The following is a 20,051-nucleotide window of genomic DNA, read 5'->3' as shown; positions in this document are numbered from 1 at the left end:
AGTTAAGGGACTGGTCATGTTTATTACAGGTAGAGCATTCAGTTGATTACATAGGGGGCCTTGAGTTTTAATATACATTCATTCACAGGGCCCATAGTCCAAGGGAACTCAAACCTTGTGTACACACTTGATTATACAGCCTTCAGACCCAAGCACACGCAAGGAGTTGAGAAATTCATGACGGATAACAGTCAGTTTTTTGTTATTTTTTCTGCATGATAAATTATAGAAACCACATTATCTGGACCTATTCACCATTTACGAGTTAGGGCAGCCTTTCAACATTCAGTAAAGAGCACCTTATTGAAATATGTGTTGTTTTTTTAAATAATATTATAATCCACACAGTAGAAAAACACAGCACCTAATTTATATGTTGGTAGCAGAAAGCATAATGGATACAAATAGATGAATTGTATTTGGGTTGAATTAGTTGTGCTATGTGTCTGCAGTTGTCAAGGGAAATCCATTTTCCACCATCATTGTTCAGGTGCTGTCTTCTGTCTCAGACTGAGCGCAGAGTAAATGTTTCAGACAGCAACAACGGTTCACAACATAATGTTTATGACATTATAGAAGACTTCATTACACACTATTATTTTATGAATTGGAGAAAAAGAAACACAGCTGGGGACAATGTTAGACATTGCAGAATTATCCATTTTATTGGAATTCAATGCATTTATTGCAAACATAGATTTTATATCGCCCTATGTTTATTCAGTGTTCACCTCAAAGCTTTACAGCAGGTCACATTGTTTTATTAACAAACGTAGATCAGACATCACATTGAAGACAGAACACATGTTTGACCCCATGAGGGTCTAAAGATGAGAGGAGGAATACAAAAACGATGAACATGTTCCATTAAAACGTGTAACGTTAAAACCATGTTAGATCGGTTTAGAACATAAATCATAGCGACGCGTAAACAGGGTTCTTGGAGAAGACACGACAACGGAGAAGACGAGACAAAAAAACACCTTAAAAAATAAATGATGCGGAGCAACACCCGTTCTTCACACACTCACAAGGGTTGTCCGCGGTTAGGTCAGAAAGACCTGCGACCGGCCCTCTACTTCCTGTTCGGGTGACGTCCGCTTCAGCCAACTTTTATGTGAGCAAAACGACTAAAGACACAGAGACGCTTTTGAAGCACATGTAACGAGAGGCCCAGCAGGCGTCCAATCAGCGCTGCGCTTGTGAGAGAATGCAGGAACCACTGCAGCAAACACACCATACAATGCCGACGAACACTACATGGGACTCTGGGTTTGGGGGGGGGGGGGGGAATGGGGAGCAGGCACAGATTGTAATATCTAGCAGCCGCATGGGGAGAGGGAGGTGGGGGAGGAGGTGAGATCAAGGTGGTAAGGGTGAGGTCGTAGGACAGTTAAGGCAAGTGTTAGCGTGTTAAGATGCAGGAAACGGTTGAGGTTTTGGAGAGTGAGAGGCACGGAGATATTTTAGTTTCTTCATTTTTTTTTCCCTCTCTCGTTCGTCCCTTGCTGTTGTTTTTGTTGTTGATGACAGGGGTTGGGCCCGCGTTGCCGTTGGAAGAGGGTAAGCTTCCATCAGGGACTTCTTCAGCGCTTGGCTGGTGAAGCACTTCTGCTTCCCTGCAGGACGGATGGAGAAGCTGAGTTAGAGCATGTCAGGGCATGTTCTTCCTTCTGACCGCTGGTACTTCCAGAATTAATACAACTGTGGTTTCATTTGGAAATCTGCAATGCTAATCTATGGTTAGTAACTTTGTGAGCTACTTGCAGATGTTTTGCTATGAAGTCATTGAGCATTTTGTTAGCGATGAACGCACAGTAGGTTTTCTGATGAGAAAATAATTCCGAGCCACTGTCATCTTTAACAAGAGAGAGATCAAATTTAAGAGAAAATCAGATGGAACTGTATTACAATATTTGCATGCCCCCGGTTAAAGCACGTTGCAAGGCAGGCCCTGCCAAATCGTATTTGCATTTTGACTTGAAACACAACGCCTGATGACGCAGACCCTAGCAGTTCCTCTTCGGTTGTTTTCTCCAAAAAGAAATGTACAGATTAGGCTGCCTGTGTTTGTGCTAAACCTGTGTCACATGCAGAGAGATGCAATTTCCCCCTTGGCTAGATCAGATGGTCGGAGAATAGAAGAGAGGGAGGTTGTGAGTAGCAGGAAGATTATACAAATGAGACAAATCTTTGTGGAAATCCACATCTTCTTTGTCTCCCCCTTCAGAAGACAAGGCCATGGAAGCAGCCTTTGTTCTGACACTTTTCTCTCTGCAATTGGAAATAAATTCATTATCTTCCATCTGAAATTGGAAGAGGAAAGGGGAAGCTAATTAACACACAGCTAGAGTTCTGCGATGTAACGCAGAGATGTTGGAAGTGGAAATGGAGACCGATAGATGGGGAGAATACTTGGAGAAGAAGACGGCATTGGTGGGCTTTGTGTCCGTTGCTGTTCTGGGCTGTGTGGCATGTGATCATGTGCAGAGAGATGGTTAGTGTTCAGGGCGAGATTGAGCTCCAACTCGATGCTAATCAGCCGTACCAGAAGGGTTTAAAAATAAGTGGCACAAAAGTTAAACGCTGGAGAAATGTATTCTCTTGTGCCTTGCACAAGAGAATACATTTCGTTTCCTCAAGACCGCGCTGATGCAGTCTTAAGGAAACGTGAAAACGTCTTAGGTCCAGCCAGACAGCAACTGTAATTCCTGGGGACGGGGACAGATGGACGTACACAGGAGAAACTAATTGTGGCAGCAAATCGCCGTAGGTGTCCGGGAAACAGATGAACCACAGTATAACTTCATCAAAAGAAGAGAGGTGGTTCAGGCCCATGGGAGTAAAAAACACAAAGGCCACAGATGGGGAGAGGGTGAGGCGGAGAGGGTGGAAAGTGTGTGGCGTTTTGGGACTAGTCTGGTGGAACTAGCCACCAGATTGTAAATCGGCTGGAGTGGATGGGAAAATCATCAGGCCGAGATCAGGGCTAACTTGGACCGCCTTTGATGACAGAGCGACACCCTTGAAGTGACGGCTTCAGGGGATCATCTTTTCTTTTAATCCTTTTCTTTTTTTTGCAGTTTTTTCCTCACGTTTCTTTGTAATCTTATTTTTTCTACACCATTCATTCATTGTTCCATCATCTTCCAACCATCCATCACACAATGTCCAAAATCTGTTGGACACTGAGCTCCTTTTGACGAATAGCATGACATCGGCTTAAGCCAACCTCATTATTCTTCCAGAACAGACCTCCATCTCCTTTGTTGTACATTTGCAACCCTTCTCTGTCCATGTCCTGGGCACTTATTACAGCTTAGTGGTGGTGGTAGCAGCCCAGGCCTATTGTATATACGTATGGAAAGCCCCGCCATGGATCTAACGCGTTAGTGCTGCAAAGCCTTTTAGCGTGGCCAGCAATATAGACCACTATGCCCAGGGAGCCTCTGGTTATTTCGTCAGGCCCGGGTACACACGTCTCCTAAGCACTTTGGTGATGATGGAAATGGTTAGGTGGTGCAGCAGAAATATGTGTCGTATTGCATAACGGCTACTCACTCTGAGCACGATATCATCACTGTGGTAGGAAAAGAGGAGCGGCATTTAGTGAAAGAAGAAATTATATTCTTGAATCAGACGGACACTTTGAGAGAACAACAGAGAATAAGTTGAAAGAGAGTTGTATTCGTATGAGAACAAGATCCAATGGAAGTTGGTAGATGAGAGGAATGATTAGTAAAGAAATTCTATTCTTTAATCAAACGGATGCCAGTTGAGCAATAAACTATGAACAGGGAGATTATGTCTTTTAATAAAAAATACTTCATTAGGAGAAAAAATATATAGTGGAGAAATGCTATTTGTTTCATCAAATCGATGAAAAAAGAGAACAGGACCGAGATAGTGGAGGATGAACGAGACACAGAGTTAGTGTAGAGAGGGGGAAAGAGAGGGAGAGAGAGAGCGAGGGATGAGGATGAGGCTTTGGAGGGCTTCCATCGTTACCATTTTGAAGATCTTGGTCAGGCTGCCTTTACCGTCCCCGGCGGCGGCCTTCTTTGCTTTTGGCTGTGACTTCTGGCTCCCCTGGGGAAACAGGTAGCATAGGAGGGGTCAACGCACAACCTCAGAACCTGGGATGAATGAGTGATGAGTCTCTCCGGGACTTTAGCGCAAGGCCTTGAACTGACCCACAGGGCAAGGGGTTGAATTGATTTTCCTTCCAGCGAGGAAAGATTTATTTGAACGGAGTTTGAACGGAGATCATATATCTCTGTTCAAACTCCAGCGTGGAATCCAAACTTGGGGTTAATCAAACTAATTATAGCTGCTGCAGTTTTAACAATGTCCGCAGGCTGACATCTGAGCGATCTTGTTTATTCCTCATGGAGAGACTACTCAACTCAGGCGGATGGATGCTGAAATGTGAGCCCATTCAAGTCCTAACTATTAGGATGAATTAAAGCGAGTATGACGGTGGGTGGATGGGTGGGAGGGATTATATTCTCACACACTTACCTTACCTAAGACTTCATTCATTCTCTCCTAACCATCACAAACATAAACACACACACCCACACACACACCCACACACACACACACACACACACACACACACACACACACACACACACACACACACACACACACACACACACACACACACACACACACACACACACACACACACTGACATCTACTGTTTTATGACTTATTTTGTCTGCCACAGACCGGGCTCTGCATAAGATATCTCTAACAGTGTCAGATGAATCGCGGAAAATTTAACCAAGGGACTGAAATTGGAAATACATTTGCCTATATCTTAAAAAAAAAGTGTGTATTCACTTTAGCTACCCAGAGCAGAATTCCACTTAACAAGATGAGAAGGAAAAGAAAAAGGGCAGTCGTGAATATACAAAAATGTGGCCAACAAACAGAAACTGAACTGGCAGTCAATCGAGAATGGGATGATTGAAGATGAGGTTGGAATGTGTGGAGCGGTGAGATGACTTTATCGATAACAGGCAAAAAATTATTTAGACGCATGGATAACGGGCCAAACTGCAGATGGGAAAGCCAAGCGCTGGAAATGGGAGGTGAGTGATTTCCTCATTAGGTAAAAGATGTCATGCACCAGAGCAGCTGGGTTGAACTGTCCCTACGGCCAGCTTTAAGAAGCTCTTCTTTTAAAGTTGTCCTATTTATTGATTTTACACTGATTCTACCAGGAGAGCCCTTTGAGATCACAACTATCCCGTGACAGTACAAGAACCATTAAAGAGGGCCACTTCCGTCCCCGAGCTCATCCTGTAACAAGTTCTGAGTCCAAGGGGTCAAAATAGCCTTTGTTTTTTCACGAGGTCTGTGCGAGTAATATATATTATAGTAGGCTATCAGGGGGGCTAGGAGGGTGACACTGTGAGCTTCTGGGTGCATGACACCTCTGCTGTATATTCCACGCCCAGCACCTACCAGGCCCATCTTAGCTGCCATTCCAGTCCACTGGACATGCAGGACACAGGGTTTGAAGGGTGAGAGGGGGAGAACGACACACAAAACAGCTATACACTTAGATCTTACTCAGAGCGAAGGGCAGGGGCAGGACAGGGCAGAGGGGCAGGAAAAGGTAGGCGTTGTCGTCGGGAAAAGAGCACAGGTTCAACAACAGCAAGGTAGAAAAGACCACATCAAGGTGTAGAAAGAGGCAGAAAGAGACGGGGAATGATCTAGCACACATCAGTTGGAGGAGGACCTACCACAAACTCTTTTGCTTTGGTTCTATGTGTTCTTCAAGTTAAAAGGACGAGTGAACACAACACATCATTACTGTGTTGAAGACATGTTTCTACAAGGTCTACATTTAAAACTCAGAAGAGAGGGCAAGACAAGCAGGACTCACCCTAGACTTGGGTGGGGCAGGGGACACCTGGGGGAAGGGCGTTTGAACGACAGAGAGTTTGAAACGTTAGTGTACAGCAGAGGTGATAAGTCAGGCAGAGGAAACATAGTTCAGGAAGGCAAGTGACGGACAGGAACCCTGTGTGTGTGCGGGGCGGGGTGTCTTGTCATCGAGACTCACAATAGTTCTGAAGAACGTCACCACGGCGTTCTCGGTGCCGCGCTTACGGGGAGAGGCGGCGGTGGATTTCTGGGGGGCGGGGGACAGAGCTCCACGGAAGGACCCCTGGAGAGAGACAGGGGAGGATGATGGGAGAAGATGGTAAATAAAGCAGGAAAATTGGGATGAAAGGAAGGCATTTAAAACACACCAAAAAAATGTAATTGTCCTACGCTCACATCCGTCTTCTCCCAAACCTATTAGACGGTGCTTTATCTTTTTTGGAGAAAAAAAAAAGGAGAAGCCAAATATGTCAATCTTCAAAGGGAGGAGAGTTGTCTAGTGAAGGCTCCAGTGAATGCCTGTGAATAATGAAGGCTGTGTTGTTTGTGGCTGGTGTAGTTCAATAGCTAGATTGAAAGGTGAATACAATTGTCACCCACTGTGACTTTTCCTTTTCACTTCAAAGAACCCTCACCCCTCTTCCTTCCTTCACATGCAATGGTTCACTGAGTCATTCTGTGTGTGTGTGTGTGTGTGTATGTGTTCAATGGAAAAAGGTTATCTCATGGACAGAACTAAAATACTGTTCCACATATATGCAACATCAGTGTCATCATGTATTGATCAAAATGTTTGAATAAAAAAAATCCTACTGCATATGTCTGAAGAGATTAAAACCGTGAGCAATTATTTTGATTAGTGGAGGAAATAAGAAATAAGAAATCTGGTTATGTTTTTACCCTGGTCACTAGTGTATCATTGCTGTGTCTCGACCAGTGTATTCTTGGACGTAAATAATGCTTGAGGAAATCTTCTAGAGAGACAATGCATTCCATTATACATGTGCGGGCTCTTTGGTGTGTAGCCTCATTCCTGGTATATTTATCTCTATGTTCTATTGACACCAAGGGAAAATGTCAGTGTACTACAGTGAACAGGGAGGCAGATGAAATCTGAATTATTAGACACTGATGCGTGTTGGCAGATTGTTGCTGTGGAGTCATGTTTCCTTTGATAGAAGTATTCCCTTCTGCTCCTCACCTCCACTTCTCTCTTTCCCTCTCCTCTCCTCAACTCAACTCCTCTTCTCGCAACTTCTCTCAACTCATCTTCTCTCAACTCCTCTTCTCTCATTTCCTCGACCCCTCTACTCCTCTCTTTCCCTTCTGCTCCTCCTTACTCCCTGCTTCTCACCTCCTCTTCTCTCTTCTCCATGCCTCTTCTCCTCTCCTCTACCCCTCTCTTCTCCATGCCTTAATTCCTCTTCTCCTCTTCTGTCCTCTCCTCTTCTTACCTCTCCTTTCCTCTCTCCCGTTCTCCTTCTGTTATTGTCATTCTCTCAATGTACCTCAGCAAGGAAGGAGCTGCTTCTAAACTTTCAGGGTATGGCGTTGCCAGGCCATCAGTGACCAAGAGCCCTCTGTGCAGCAAGGAAGGAGCTGATTGCTCTCTGTTTGATGTAGCCATGAGGGTAGGATGGAGCTGTGTGCGTGCAGAAGGGAGACTTCAGTGTGTGTATGGGCTTGTCTGTCTGTGTGTGTGTGTGTGTGTGTGTGTGTGTGTGTGTGTGTGGCGGAAGAAAGAGTGTAAGCTGAGACTAGGCGATGGGAACACACGCACACAGACACACACGCACACACATACAGTACATCCCTGCCTGGATATGAAATGCATCCCAGCATAACCCCTTTCACAAATAATTAAGCAGAACAGCATTTATAATAACCGGGAGACACACGCAGACACATACACGCACACGCCCCCACACAAACCCGTTTCGAGCGATGTTCCGAGCTAAGCCTGCACCCTGGAGAGATCCAGCAGTGTTGAGTCCCCTCAGGTGCTCCAACATGTTTTATGTGTGAAGAGAACACTCGTGGGAGCAGCAGGGGGAGCACTCAGTATTCAGCACAATGTACCCCAATTTATTCAAGCTCCCAGTGCAGTGCTTAATGATCCCTGCACTCCGAGGTCAGCAGGGCGGCGCAAGGCCGGCAATACACTTAATCACCGGCCGCGTTCAATATTTAATCTAAAGGAGATGATAGAGACGAAACAGACGCCCCGCCAACGCAGATATATCACTATCCCCCACGGCCCCCCCACCCCCTTCTCTTCCCTTTCACACCAATATGGAACACGATGAACTCTGCTATTTTTTCTGTTCATACCAAACCATCCCCATCCTAAAGAAGGCTTGTTGACAACGCCGTTTTCAATAAACATTGGTACAATAAGTGGTCACCATGATTGGTGTCGTCGTTGTGTCCACTAATTGTGTGCAATTATTAAGCTGCATGTGCTTTTTAGGCTCAATTCTAGACTTGAATAATTCTTTCTATGTGCACTCTTCCTTCATCACTGTCTGGAAGGATCGATTTATTTTTGCTTTGTTTTTGGGTGCTTAACGAGAACCCAAATATTTTTTTTGTTGTTGTTTATCCCAATCCTTTGTGAAAAAGTTGGCAATCAAAAAGAGAAATATATAAAAAGAACCAGTGTTTGAAATAAACGAGTGGCATGGACTGCGTGCTGATCAATGTCACACAGGAAACAAGGAGACCCAACACCTGGCAGGGACTTTCTGTTCACTTCAGCGCTGGAGCAACCCCTGTGGCCTCGAGAAAACGTGATGAGACACCTCACTAAAGAAGGTTGTGCTCAGAAGAAATTGGTCAGATGTGTCAAGGGGTTTATCTTCAGAGGCAAATATCATCGATTTGTACTGCTTGAGTATTGAACAAACTTTGTAGATGGATAAAGGTTGATGAGGACCTGACACAAGCGAGACCACACTTACTTGTCTCCCTTTGATTGTTCAATTGTGAATATATGTATAACAATATACTGAATATAAGTTAAATCAGGAATTATATGAAGTTGGTAAGTAAGCATTGGGTACACATTTTATCTTGTAATTCATTACCCTTACGCTCTACACCTCAGCATGATGACGTTGACTAAAGAAAAGTTACAAAGTTTATTCTTTTTTTTTTCCATTATTTACAGATCTAGATCTAGATCACCCTCACACATTGCTTTCTTGCTCAGCGTGCAGAGCAAAATTCCAGTTACTTTAGGTGTTGGGAAAGCAGTTGGTTACACCCCCCTGATCAAATTATTAGAGTGAGCATCTATCTAAAGCCAGCACCATGGCTACCTGCCCAGCACTGCTGGTTTCTCTGGAGGCTAATCAGGGCTAGACTGGTCAATCCATAGACGGGAGATCAGAAAGAGCTGGTTGAGGTGTAGGAGGGCCAATAGTGGCTGCTCATCCCTGGCCTGTGTGTGACTCAGTCCTGTTGATTGCCACCGTCTTTCGGATGAGACGTTAAACCGAGGTCCTGACTCCCTGTGGTTGCTTAGATCCCATTGCACTCATCGTAAACGTAGGGGTGCTACCCATGGTGTCCGGGCCAAAAATCCCCAGCCTGGCTCTGGCCCTTGGTCTTTAATTGTATTCCATCAATCCTCACCTCTCGTCAGTGACAGCCAGAATGTGATGAGCGTTCTGCCACATACTGGCTGCCATGCGTCACCCAGGATGGTGCTACTTACAGATGGTGGATGTCATACCCCCCCCCCCCCCCCTTTCACCACACACACACACACACACACACACACACACACACACACACACACACACACACACACACACACACACACACACACACACACACACACACACACACACACACACACAGAAACACACTATGTTAAGCAAGCACCGTCGTAGTCTATATGAATGCAATTATTAGTGTGATTAGCCATTACAAGTGAAAACTGTATTTTCTGACATCAAAAGTGGGCGTGTCCACCTAGATGTATGACAGGTGGACACGCCCACTTGTGATGTCAGAAGAGGCCGATTTTCAAAACGGCTTGTAATGGCTAATCACATTCGCACCTGGTGGTATAATTTGTCACCTTTAAAGTTGAGTTGTTAGAGTTTCTGTTGACCAACGAACCACCATTCAGTGTGTCTCTGACAGGAATCACAACCCTGCTGTTCAGCAGTGGCGTGAGGGCCTAATAATAACCCCTCAGACGGGGAGAGTAAAGGACACTGCGTGGCAGGGACATGTTTAGAATTTACCACGAGGCTCCGGGACAAAGGTTAGGTAGTGGCAGGTACATCTGGGGAGAGAAACAGGCGTCGGCTGTTACACCGAGGTAGGTTAGCGTCCTGTTCAGAATGTGCCGCAGCGACACGACACTGGGATACTTGTAAGGATTTAGGAGGTAAGAGAATGGAGTAATTGGAACTTTAGTGATGGAAATGATGATGTAAACTTAAGTAAGGAATTATTTTACCTTGTGAAAAAAGGCCCCCAGGCTACACAATGCTAGGATTACTCAGAGAAGAGTATTATTCATAGTCCACCCCGGCTCAAAGCCTGGACCTGACGTAAATGGCAATACATCTTTTGCAGGTTGTTGGACAGTTTTGTTAAAGGTTCACAGATACATCCATCAATGAAGAAAAAGTAAAGGTGGATCCAAGACTATATCTGATGAAACAGTGTCATGCGATGTTTGTTTCTAGCTTTGGAAAGCTATATTTTGGTGACAAATCAAATTTGTACTGCTGTCCTCATCGAGCTGTTAAATTGGAAGTACACACAGTTAAGGGGTTCAAACATTTCAAACATCTTGTTAAAAAAATATATATATATAACATTGCATGAATCCTTAATTGCAAAAATCTTTTTGACAAATGAGAGGGGAGAGGTCTTTTAATTAGCGGTGTTAGACATGCATTTTTACTTAAATTAATTGCACAACACATTAAAATATGAATCTGTAAAGGGCATATGGTCAAATGACAATACACAGCAAATACATAAAAGATTGGGAATGCAAAATGTAAATCAAAGAGTTTTAATCAAAGCACAATCCAGAATGTAATTACGGATCCCAGGGTTAGGGGTAAATATACTGGCTAATAATTCACAGGAGAACTAGAAGTTGTTACAGGCAGAAAATAGTTAAGCATTAGAAAATAAAAAAACACAGGGAAGAGCTCCAAACTCTCTTCCATGAAAACACACACACACACACACACACACACACACACACACACACACACACACACACACACACACACACACACACACACACACACACACACACACACACACACACACAGATACACACAAACAAACCGGTACAATAGACGCAAACATTTGTTTTAGAACAGTAGAAATAGACAACCTGAGGTGTGTTAAATTTAGCTGACATCAAAAGAAGGGGAACCCTTCATTCAAGACACTTGGGGTAGATTACAGTGTCATCTTTTGATTCTTAAATATTTTTGGTATTAAAACTGCAGTATAAGTGAATTGCATCGCCATTCTTATCTTTTGAGGTGTTATTTATGGTTAACTATCAGCAAATCAAGAAAAGTCCCGGAAAATGTAGCAATTTATTATCTATCCTTATGGAGGGAAGTTCTGCTGGCATAGCTGGTGTTCATGCAAATATTGTTATCCCTAAAATGTTCCCTTATCCTGCTCATTTGAGATAGTGGATGAACTCAGTCCAGTATCATGTCCTGAGGATCTAACATTTTTCTGTATCTGATTTAATGCTCACTCAACAAAGGATACAATATAAGTACAAATATTTTGGATGTTCCCGAGGACTGGGTCTAGCCAGGTCCTGAAAGCGACGCTCACGCCAATATGCAGAAATAACCAATAACTGAAGTCACGCAATAGAGCGTAGTCTGAACTTAATTACTGTTGTGTGGTTTGCGCCGTAAACACCAACCAACTCACAATACAAATGTGTCACCCAACGTGGTGGAAAAAAAAACTGGGGGTTGGTTTGCTGCATGGCCAGCACATTTGAATCTTGCAATGCGAATGTAATTATATTTCAATAATGTTTTTCAGCAATAAAAGTAGACAATTTTGGATTTCCCTGGATGTTGAATCACAGCAGAAAACTATAGGCTTTAGGCATCAAAGGTAGGGCATTCATGTTCTCATATATATTTGAGTCATCAATACGCAGAGCTGCAAGGCAAACGGCCGGTGAAAACATTAACATATATTTCCAAATGTTTCTTTTTGGACGAACTTCAAACTTAGTTTTTTCCGAAGATGAAACATTTGAAAAGCCAAAGAGAACTTATTTAAACAATCTCCAGATATCCTACAACCTTTTTAATTCCAGCCCCTCACAAAAACATCCTTGTTTTCGTAACCTTTTATGAAAATCCCCAGAAGGGCAGAATCAAAGCGTCCTTTTAACCTGCCTCTCAGCCTTCCAACACTCTGTATGGTAGACACAATACTTGTGAAAATGCATATTGCATTGAGATTGTTCAGCGTTCGACTTTGCAATTTCTCTCAACCTTAACGGAATCAATCTCGTACTCTCCCTGATTGAAAAAAATATAGATGGCAGTAATGTAATAGCAATATGATAGGACAAGGAAGCAACTGTTGGCACAGTCAGCTGTAAAATATTTCTTGAAAGGGCAATCAATAATGATTTAAATTGGCTAAGAACCGTTTGACAAATATTTCTGATGGATGAGGCTCCTCAAAGATGCAGTTATTAGTTATTCAGTATTCCGTTTCTGTGAGAGTACAGAACTATCAAAGACATAAGAAATATAGCGCTATGTAGTGCAGACTAAAATACTGCCTAGTTACTTTCTGATAGAATACTTATATATACATATGTCTATGTACATATATGCATATTTAATTTATGCCCAAACACGTTCCAATTTCTGTACATGTCTGTCTTATACAGTAACAGGGATAAGCAAGCGACACTATATGTTTGATCATAAACTAAATGGGAGCATCTAGTCTAGTCTGAAGTGAAAGTGAAAAGAACCCCTATAATGCAAAGTTGTGATAACTCCCTAAATAAAGATGGATATTTTGCGATGAAAATATTAATAATACAATAACAACACAAATAAAATAACCCCAAAGCAAATTTGAAATCAGGCTATTTCTTCAAATCAGCAATGTAGCAGAAATCAGTAATACCTATTATCAGACACATATAACAGTTAAAGAGCATATATTAGATCCTAATCAATACAGCTTTTCTTCCTATTCCTAAATTATTATATTCTGTTTTTGGAAACATGCTGAAAGCCAAGAGCCACTCAGGGAGCCACTGAACAATCTCACTTAATGTATGGCAACTCAACATATATATAACATATTTAGTGATTTACTTATACAACTATCTATGTCAGTACCATTCAAACAATAACAAAAACAAAATATACAAGAACACAAGAAAATGAACACTTCAAAGTCACAGCCCCTTGAAAAGGAAAACATAACCCCACCCAAAGTCAGAATCCAGTGTCGATGCAAAAGACGCTTGGCACTTTCTGAACAACGTGAAACTTTGGTACGACTAAAATAAAAAAGGCAAAGCCACCCGAATAAACAGGAACATTTAGGAACAGTTTTGCATCAAATGCCTGCAGCTCACTGATCACAAAGTAATAACGGTTTTAATTCTAGAGACAGAGTGAGTGTTCAGAATGAACTGTTACGGCCGAGCTATTACTACCAAAAAACTCTTGTGAGTCACCCTCACCTTGCTCTTCCTCTTCTTGTCCCCTCCAAAGAAGGTCCCGATCTGATCCATGAGGGTGGGGGTCTTCTTTTTCCTGCCCAGCCCGAAGGCTGCCTGAGCGGAGCTGCTTGCGGAGGCCATGGTTGTTAAGAGTTGAAGCTGGGGGTCAGTTTCTCGGTAATAAGCCAAACGCTTGGGTTCTCTTTATCCCAGACGACGGGGTGAGAGGCAAAGGATGCGAGGGGTGAGTCGGGCAACGGAAACGTAAAAGGGGGAATGCGAAAAAACAAAAGGCAAAAGCTACTCTAGGTCCTGCTCAGGGCTTTCCGAACCGCACTCTGAACCCGCTGTGCTGTGCTCGTGGATGGTCTGCAGCTCATCTGACTCGGAGGGGCGGTCTTTGAAGGTGTTGTCCTCCCGCCCCGGCGCATCTCGGGAAAAGAGGCGGACCAGGTGGGGGCGTGGCACGGCGCCCTCCGGGTCGTCCGCCTCGGCGGGGGCCTCGGGGTCGGCGGGGCCCTCAGCGCCCGTGGCGTCAGTCACCGCTGGCCCCTCCGAGACGTGGCCATTGTTCTGGTTCACATCTGCCTCACCCAGGCCTGTGCACAAACAAACAAGGGGTCATCTATGGCCGGGCAGAGAAAGGGCGAGGGGGGGGGGAGAGGGATGGATGGAAGGGTGATAGTGGTGGTGGTGGTGGTGGTGGTGGTGGTGGTGGTGGTGGTGGTGGTGAAGACATGGCACAATGGAGTCCTTTGACCCTGCTCTTTTTCCGCTACAGCAGGGCACTGAGGCGCTTTCACCCCTTGAAATGAACTAAACCCTACCTGGTAAAGGAGAGGATTCACACTGATGTATAGTTCTATGGTTGTTTGTCATCTCCCTTGAAGCCCCCATGACTGTTCGTGGTATGGACGGTTTTGTGCCATGCCATGCATGACTGTAAAGGTGTTACTTTAATAATTACAAGTTATTACGTATTTTGGACAATATTATAAAGGCTGAAATCTGCAGTTGAGGGGTCTACCTCGAAAGTGATGATTCAGAAATTCATCTGCAATCGCTGAATGGTTTCACACCTCTTCACAACTTCAACTGTAGGTTTTATCGCTCTTTGTGTCTGTCAGGAGGTTCTGAACGGAGAATTACAAGATGTATAGCTTATTTAATATGTTGCAGAAGCATGCAAAACAGATTAGAGAGCAGGATGGTCATTGATGGTAGGATCTCATGGTTGGGTTTGTTGTGTGGGTCATTTCCTATAGTTATTAAAAATATGCTTAAAAGGCTGCTAGGCCTTATTGTATGTAACCCGAACATCAACCAATAGGCGAGCACATTTCTTGAAATAGCATTAATTCTATGGTGCTACATTTCATACAACGTGGGAGACATACATTGCATTGTACATTTGGAAAGGATCAATGTCGTTGAACACTGATATAGCCTAATCTGCCCATAAGGCTCTGCAATGTCCGCTAAGTGCCATGCTAGCTAGCTCCCACTGTGCAGGGCTTCCAGAGCATTCCTGTCCGTACAACAATTAGCACACTGTACAAGCCAGCAATGCTGTAGCGCTCCACCGGGGAGCCCGAATGCTAACGTTGGCCTTGACAGAGGCCTATTGTCTGGGCCTGCATAGTTTTGACTGGCGAACAAGGGGCACCAGTGTCACTAAAATAACTCCTATAAGTATGGATTTTCAGCTCCTCGCTCAGTGAGATTAATCTGATTCCTGTTGAGGGCATCGGGAGGACGGTGCTGTCTGTGGAGTAGGGGGCACATCCTTTTTCTTCGATGTCGGTTTATTATATAGAGGAAACAATGGGACGACTTTATATCTTGATAGAATGTTCACTTACAATTGTTTGCCAAAGTCAAACGATTGCTTTGAAAACGTGGAATCCCAGATGTTAGTGGAATACCTGATACACTGTAATTTAAGTCAAATTTGTGTTTTATGTGACATTTCTAATTGTAGTACAAAGTAAAGCACTTTCTTAAGCAATCAACTGAGGCTTACGACACACATACACACACACACACAAACAATCTGTATGCTAAAAGCTGCCATCAATCTCCACCTTTCATGATGCATTCGCGTTTACGCAGAGGGCAGATGGAAAATAGTTCAACTAAATGTCATGATTTATATTTGCTTTTAAGCGTGTGTCAATCACACATCAGAGAGTACACAACAGTGAAAGACACCTCAGGAAGATTGAGGAGGGACAAGAGAGAGAGAAAGATAGAGATAGAAGGATAGGAATTGAGTGTAGGGCCTTTGAAGCGCTGCGTGTTGTAATAAGCTGCCAGAGAATGGCCTCCACCTGGACAGCCATCTAATAACCACTTCCCCTAATGGACACCATGAAGACCCATTTAGAATAGTTAAAGTGATATGTACCCTCAATGCACGCCTTGCGGAAATGGCATGCATTTATGCATTTGCACTTCCTGCGTAACTCATAGCAGCAACAATAAATAAAAAAAAAATAGGATTTGTAAAGGTGGTATGACGGATTTTTTTTCCTGGAAAACACACAATACTGTGTGCACAGGACACACAGTATTCTTTGAAAAGACGTGTTGAATGTAGCTCTTTGAAGGAGGCTGAGTGCTACGTTTAGATAGATTCCATGGTGCTCGGTTTATTGACTTAGTTAAAATGGACTTAATATCTGTGTTGTAAATTGGCACAAGCTTACTGTCAACGCCAACGAACTAAATCCTTCATATTTCAATGAACATATCGTCTGACCCGTAGAAACGCTCAATCACCACAAAACATTACAGCAGTCTTAAGTATCGCACTGGTCTCTCTCTCTCACTCTCTCTCTCTCTCTCTCTCTAGAAACTCCCCCATCCCCGCCCACCTCCTCATGTTTACTGTGTCTCAATATTTCTACAATCTGTCATTATGTTCCGTATCTACTAACCCATAGAAACGCTCAATCACCACAAAACATTACAGCAGTCTTTAATATCGCACTGGTCTCTCTCTCTCTCACACTCTCTCTTTACAAACTCCCCCATCCCTGCCCACCTCGTCATGTTTACTGTGTCTCAATATTTCTACAATCTGTCATTATGTTCTGTATCTACATCCAGAATAACACATTAATCATGCATCCACCATGAAGGTTTGGGTGTTTTTGTTCTGCATTCTGCTTGAAGGAATTGGCACATTCCTTTTGACGATTGGTTTTGTCAAAGGAATGAGTCCTTTTGTTGTATATATTATGTACAACAGAGGGACTCATTCCTTTGAATTGAATGTGTATGTTGTGTTCCTTCATTCCCCTATTATGCATCCAGATTAAAACCTTGCAAAGGAATATCTCTCTCTTCCAACATCTTAATCTCTCCCTCACCCTCTCAATCTCTCCCTCTCTCGATAAACTAAGATATAACAACAGACCAATGGGTCAGATTTGAGCAAAAAAAACAAAGAAATGAGGAATCGATTTAATGCTAAGCCTTGTGGAAATTGCATTTGCACTTGTGCAGCTCAAGGATTAATAAATTATTAATAGCCACTTCCGGTGTTTGTCTTTGCGATCCATGTGTTGATTTGTTTCAGCGTCCAGACTAACAAACTGCCGACCACTAATGGCTGTGCTGTCAAGCCGCTGGGCAGCCTTGGGAGCCCAATGTGCTGTGGTTGTTAATTACACCTGGGGCCAAGGCGGCAGGCCCTCCCGGGCTGACGGGGGCCATCTTCATGCTTCATCTTCACAGGAGTCCTTTAACAAATGCCTTTTAGTCAGCCATCCACCATTACTTGATGCTCTGTCTCTCGATCTCCTTTTCTCTCACTTTCCCCCTCTCACTTTCCCCCTCTCACTTTCCCCCTCTCTTTCCCTCTCACTTTCCCCCTCTCTCTCCCTCTTACTCACCCTCTCGCTACACTTCTCTCTCGCACATGCTAGGGATTGACGATAGTTTGGTTGAACTGTTTGGTGATCGTGAACTGTATCACGAGCAATACAGTTAATGTTCTGTGAATATAATATTTTTAGTGTGTTTCTTGTTCTTTTCGATCATTCGTTGAATTGTCAATATACATTCCGAAAATCGTAAATTGCCACAAACCTCCCGCACGCACGCGCTCACGCACGCGCTCACGCACGCGCTCACGCACGCGCTCACGCACACACCGACACGTCCTCCCACAAACCCCATCCAACTTAAGTGGAGACATGTTTACTATTCCAACGATCGATCCATCGCTAAGCTGAATTGATGGAGCTCCTCAATGGACCTTGCAGCCTATCCTTTCCAGGAAATCTTTCCCTCATTACAAAGTTTATCTTTTTCCCATCCTTCAGACCTTATTTGTCAGGAGCATATGGGAGGGAGCCAAAAGTCTTGTCCAGGGAAAAGGGCAAATAAAACACGAAGGAGAACGGCTCAAAACACAAAACATTGATGGAGAATTCCCTCTCCATGTGATGGCACCGATACTCCAGGCTTATGTGATGAAGTGGTGAATGAGTGCAGGGTTTGGGGGGGGGGGGGGGGGGGGGGCGGACAGAAAGTCGGTCATGATACTACATGTTTTTGTTCTTTGAGTCCATATTGCTTCATTGCGTACAGGTTTCATGAAAGCGTCATGTTTTGTTTTCTGTTCCCCTTTACATGGGTCATACATGGGTCATCTAGAATGCATCATGAATATTGCACTGTGTTATAGTGTTCGGATGACTCCCCGTGCTTACAATGGCCTCCCCCAAACACTGAGATTTACATTTAGTGCATTAAGCAGACGCTTTTTTTCCAAAGCGACTTAAAATAAGTAAGTGAAACAATAAATCGCTGTTGGTACCATAAAGATGTTCATAGAACCAAGTGCAAGTACTAACAATCGCTAGGCTAACCCATTCCCCGTGTATAGCGGGGAATGGGTATACCTATAGTGATAGGTAGCTACTGCAGATGATACACAATGAAGAACCATTCATCCTTGGCTTGGAGACCTATAAGGACAGCAAGGTCGGCACATGCAACCCTTGCATCAACCACATTGCTGTGTGCCATAAACACTCTTTTCAAGGTCTCTGACATTTATTGATGTTGGATAATACTGCTATGAAAACTCAACTAAAACGGTCTCAGGCCATGGGAAATGTCGAATTCTGCCATTGCAGATCAGATCTAATTCACATTGACAGCCCGTGAGAGCAGGTCAACGACGCTCCCTGTAGTGCAGATTTAGAGTGAATATTTATCTCGCTCTGATCAGAGCGAAAAACAGAACAAAATGTCGGCACTCCACCACCACTGGCCTCTGCAGCTGCTTTGCTCCACCACTCCCTGGCAGCTACAAGGGGGAAGAAGAGAAAACAAGTGCTTGGCAAACCCTCTGTGTTCTCTGCACATGCCTACCCCCCCCCCCCCCCCGGCTCCAGTATGTGTGGTTCTGAGCACCAGCTTCCGAGAACAATGACAGTGGTGGGACTCATGGGAATGGGAAGTATTTGTTTGGGACAAACAAGAAGAAGAAGAAGATGAAGAACTGCAAGTATGTGGCCGCCGATCAGATCCTCCCACGCGGAACCGGCAGAATTCATTATGTATCCACCAACACCCACTGGCATCGGGGGGGGAAAAGCGCCCCTCTGTCTCTGACGACCGCATCAGGCATTCAGGCGAGGCGTTTTTTCCCTGTGGAGACAGTTTCACTGGCGGGGAGATGAACATCTGCAGCACATGTGGGACTAGGATTGCTGCTTGATTTCATATTTTTGGTTTTACCCCCTGGTCTCCTGCCACAAGCCAGTGTACAACCTGTCACCATGCACTTTCTCTTCCTCACGTCAAGCAAGGTGTGTGCCATGCCCGATGATGAAACAGGATTAACGGATAAAAAAATGTCAACACTAAAAGGGTAAAAGTTCTGAACTTGATAAAGTTCCAAATTCTTTTTGACACAATTGTATTTTTAGCATTCAAGCACAAATCAGTTAGGGCCAAGAGAGAGTAGGTTCCGCAGTTTGAGTAACCCGGAAAAAGCAACAAAATTAACAACGTTTGGACTAATTCAAGTTGTGCAGAGTGCAGATAAGTAAAAAGCAGACAACCGTGACAGCTGAAGCTAACATACGTGGATCTGATTTTTGCTGCATGGCTGTTTTTCATAAAGCCAACTATTCTAATCATGATGAATATGTCAATCAATGTTTTGGACGTGATCAAATTAATAAATAGATAACTGCTGGAACTGCTTGTTGAGCCTTGGGGTGCAACGGGTGCGTCAAGCAAAATCCTGAGTCATATCCCAATGGTGGAGGCATTTATCCTCTGAGATGTAGAATTCTGTCAAATTCTGTCCAAGACAGATCAATAAGTGGGCTGCTAGACCCCCTAGTCATTGGACTAGGGTCTAAAACTGGCAGGTCTTTGGAAAACTAAAGATTCTAAAGAG

At 43.9% G+C, this 20,051-nt stretch overlaps 2 protein-coding genes across 8 annotated transcripts in view; both read right to left on the bottom strand.

Moving 5' to 3' along the window:
• Window positions 1-639: 639 nt before the first annotated feature.
• Window positions 640-13,780, bottom strand: LOC132467674 (myelin basic protein-like). 7 transcript variants are annotated; one of them, XM_060065145.1, is made up of 7 exons: window positions 13,646-13,780; window positions 6,083-6,187; window positions 5,903-5,929; window positions 5,476-5,505; window positions 4,009-4,089; window positions 3,562-3,580; window positions 640-1,619 (listed from the first exon to the last, which is right to left on the bottom strand). In XM_060065145.1, exons 1-6 carry the CDS (start codon window positions 13,763-13,765, stop codon window positions 3,578-3,580), a joined length of 366 nt encoding a protein of 121 aa, XP_059921128.1. In that variant the 5' UTR covers window positions 13,766-13,780; the 3' UTR covers window positions 640-1,619; window positions 3,562-3,577. The 7 variants fall into 7 exon arrangements, with proteins under 7 accessions (XP_059921128.1, XP_059921127.1, XP_059921132.1 ...); XM_060065144.1 differs by lacking the exon at window positions 3,562-3,580; XM_060065149.1 differs by lacking the exon at window positions 5,476-5,505.
• Window positions 13,781-13,923: 143 nt separating this feature from the next.
• Window positions 13,924-20,051, bottom strand: part of LOC132467673 (myelin basic protein-like) — a 32,713-nt gene continuing 26,585 nt past the window's right edge. Inside the window, exon 4 of the mRNA XM_060065143.1 lies at window positions 13,924-14,223. Within this exon, the coding sequence (XP_059921126.1) occupies window positions 13,925-14,223 (299 nt within the window). The 3' untranslated portion in view covers window position 13,924. The remainder of the gene's footprint in view (window positions 14,224-20,051) is intronic.

The sequence above is a fragment of the Gadus macrocephalus genome, chromosome 11 (assembly GCF_031168955.1).
Source record: "Gadus macrocephalus chromosome 11, ASM3116895v1".
NCBI classification, from domain to species: Eukaryota; Metazoa; Chordata; class Actinopteri; order Gadiformes; family Gadidae; genus Gadus; species Gadus macrocephalus.
Note: the sequence above shows the minus strand (reverse complement) of the source record. Positions and strands in the feature narration are given on the sequence as shown.

What these genes read in the sequence shown, in the direction of transcription:
- LOC132467674 (XM_060065144.1), bottom strand. Translation starts at nt 13,765, where the DNA reads ATGGCCTCCGCAAGCAGCTCCGCTCAGGCAGCCTTCGGGCTGGGCAGG. An exon ending in TGACGTTCTTCAGAACTATT is followed by an intron (nt 5,930 to 6,082) that starts GTGAGTCTCGAT and finishes CCCTTCCCCCAG; the next exon opens with GTGTCCCCTGCCCCACCCAA. An exon ending in TGACCAAGATCTTCAAAATG is followed by an intron (nt 1,620 to 4,008) that starts GTAACGATGGAA and finishes TCCGTCCTGCAG; the next exon opens with GGAAGCAGAAGTGCTTCACC.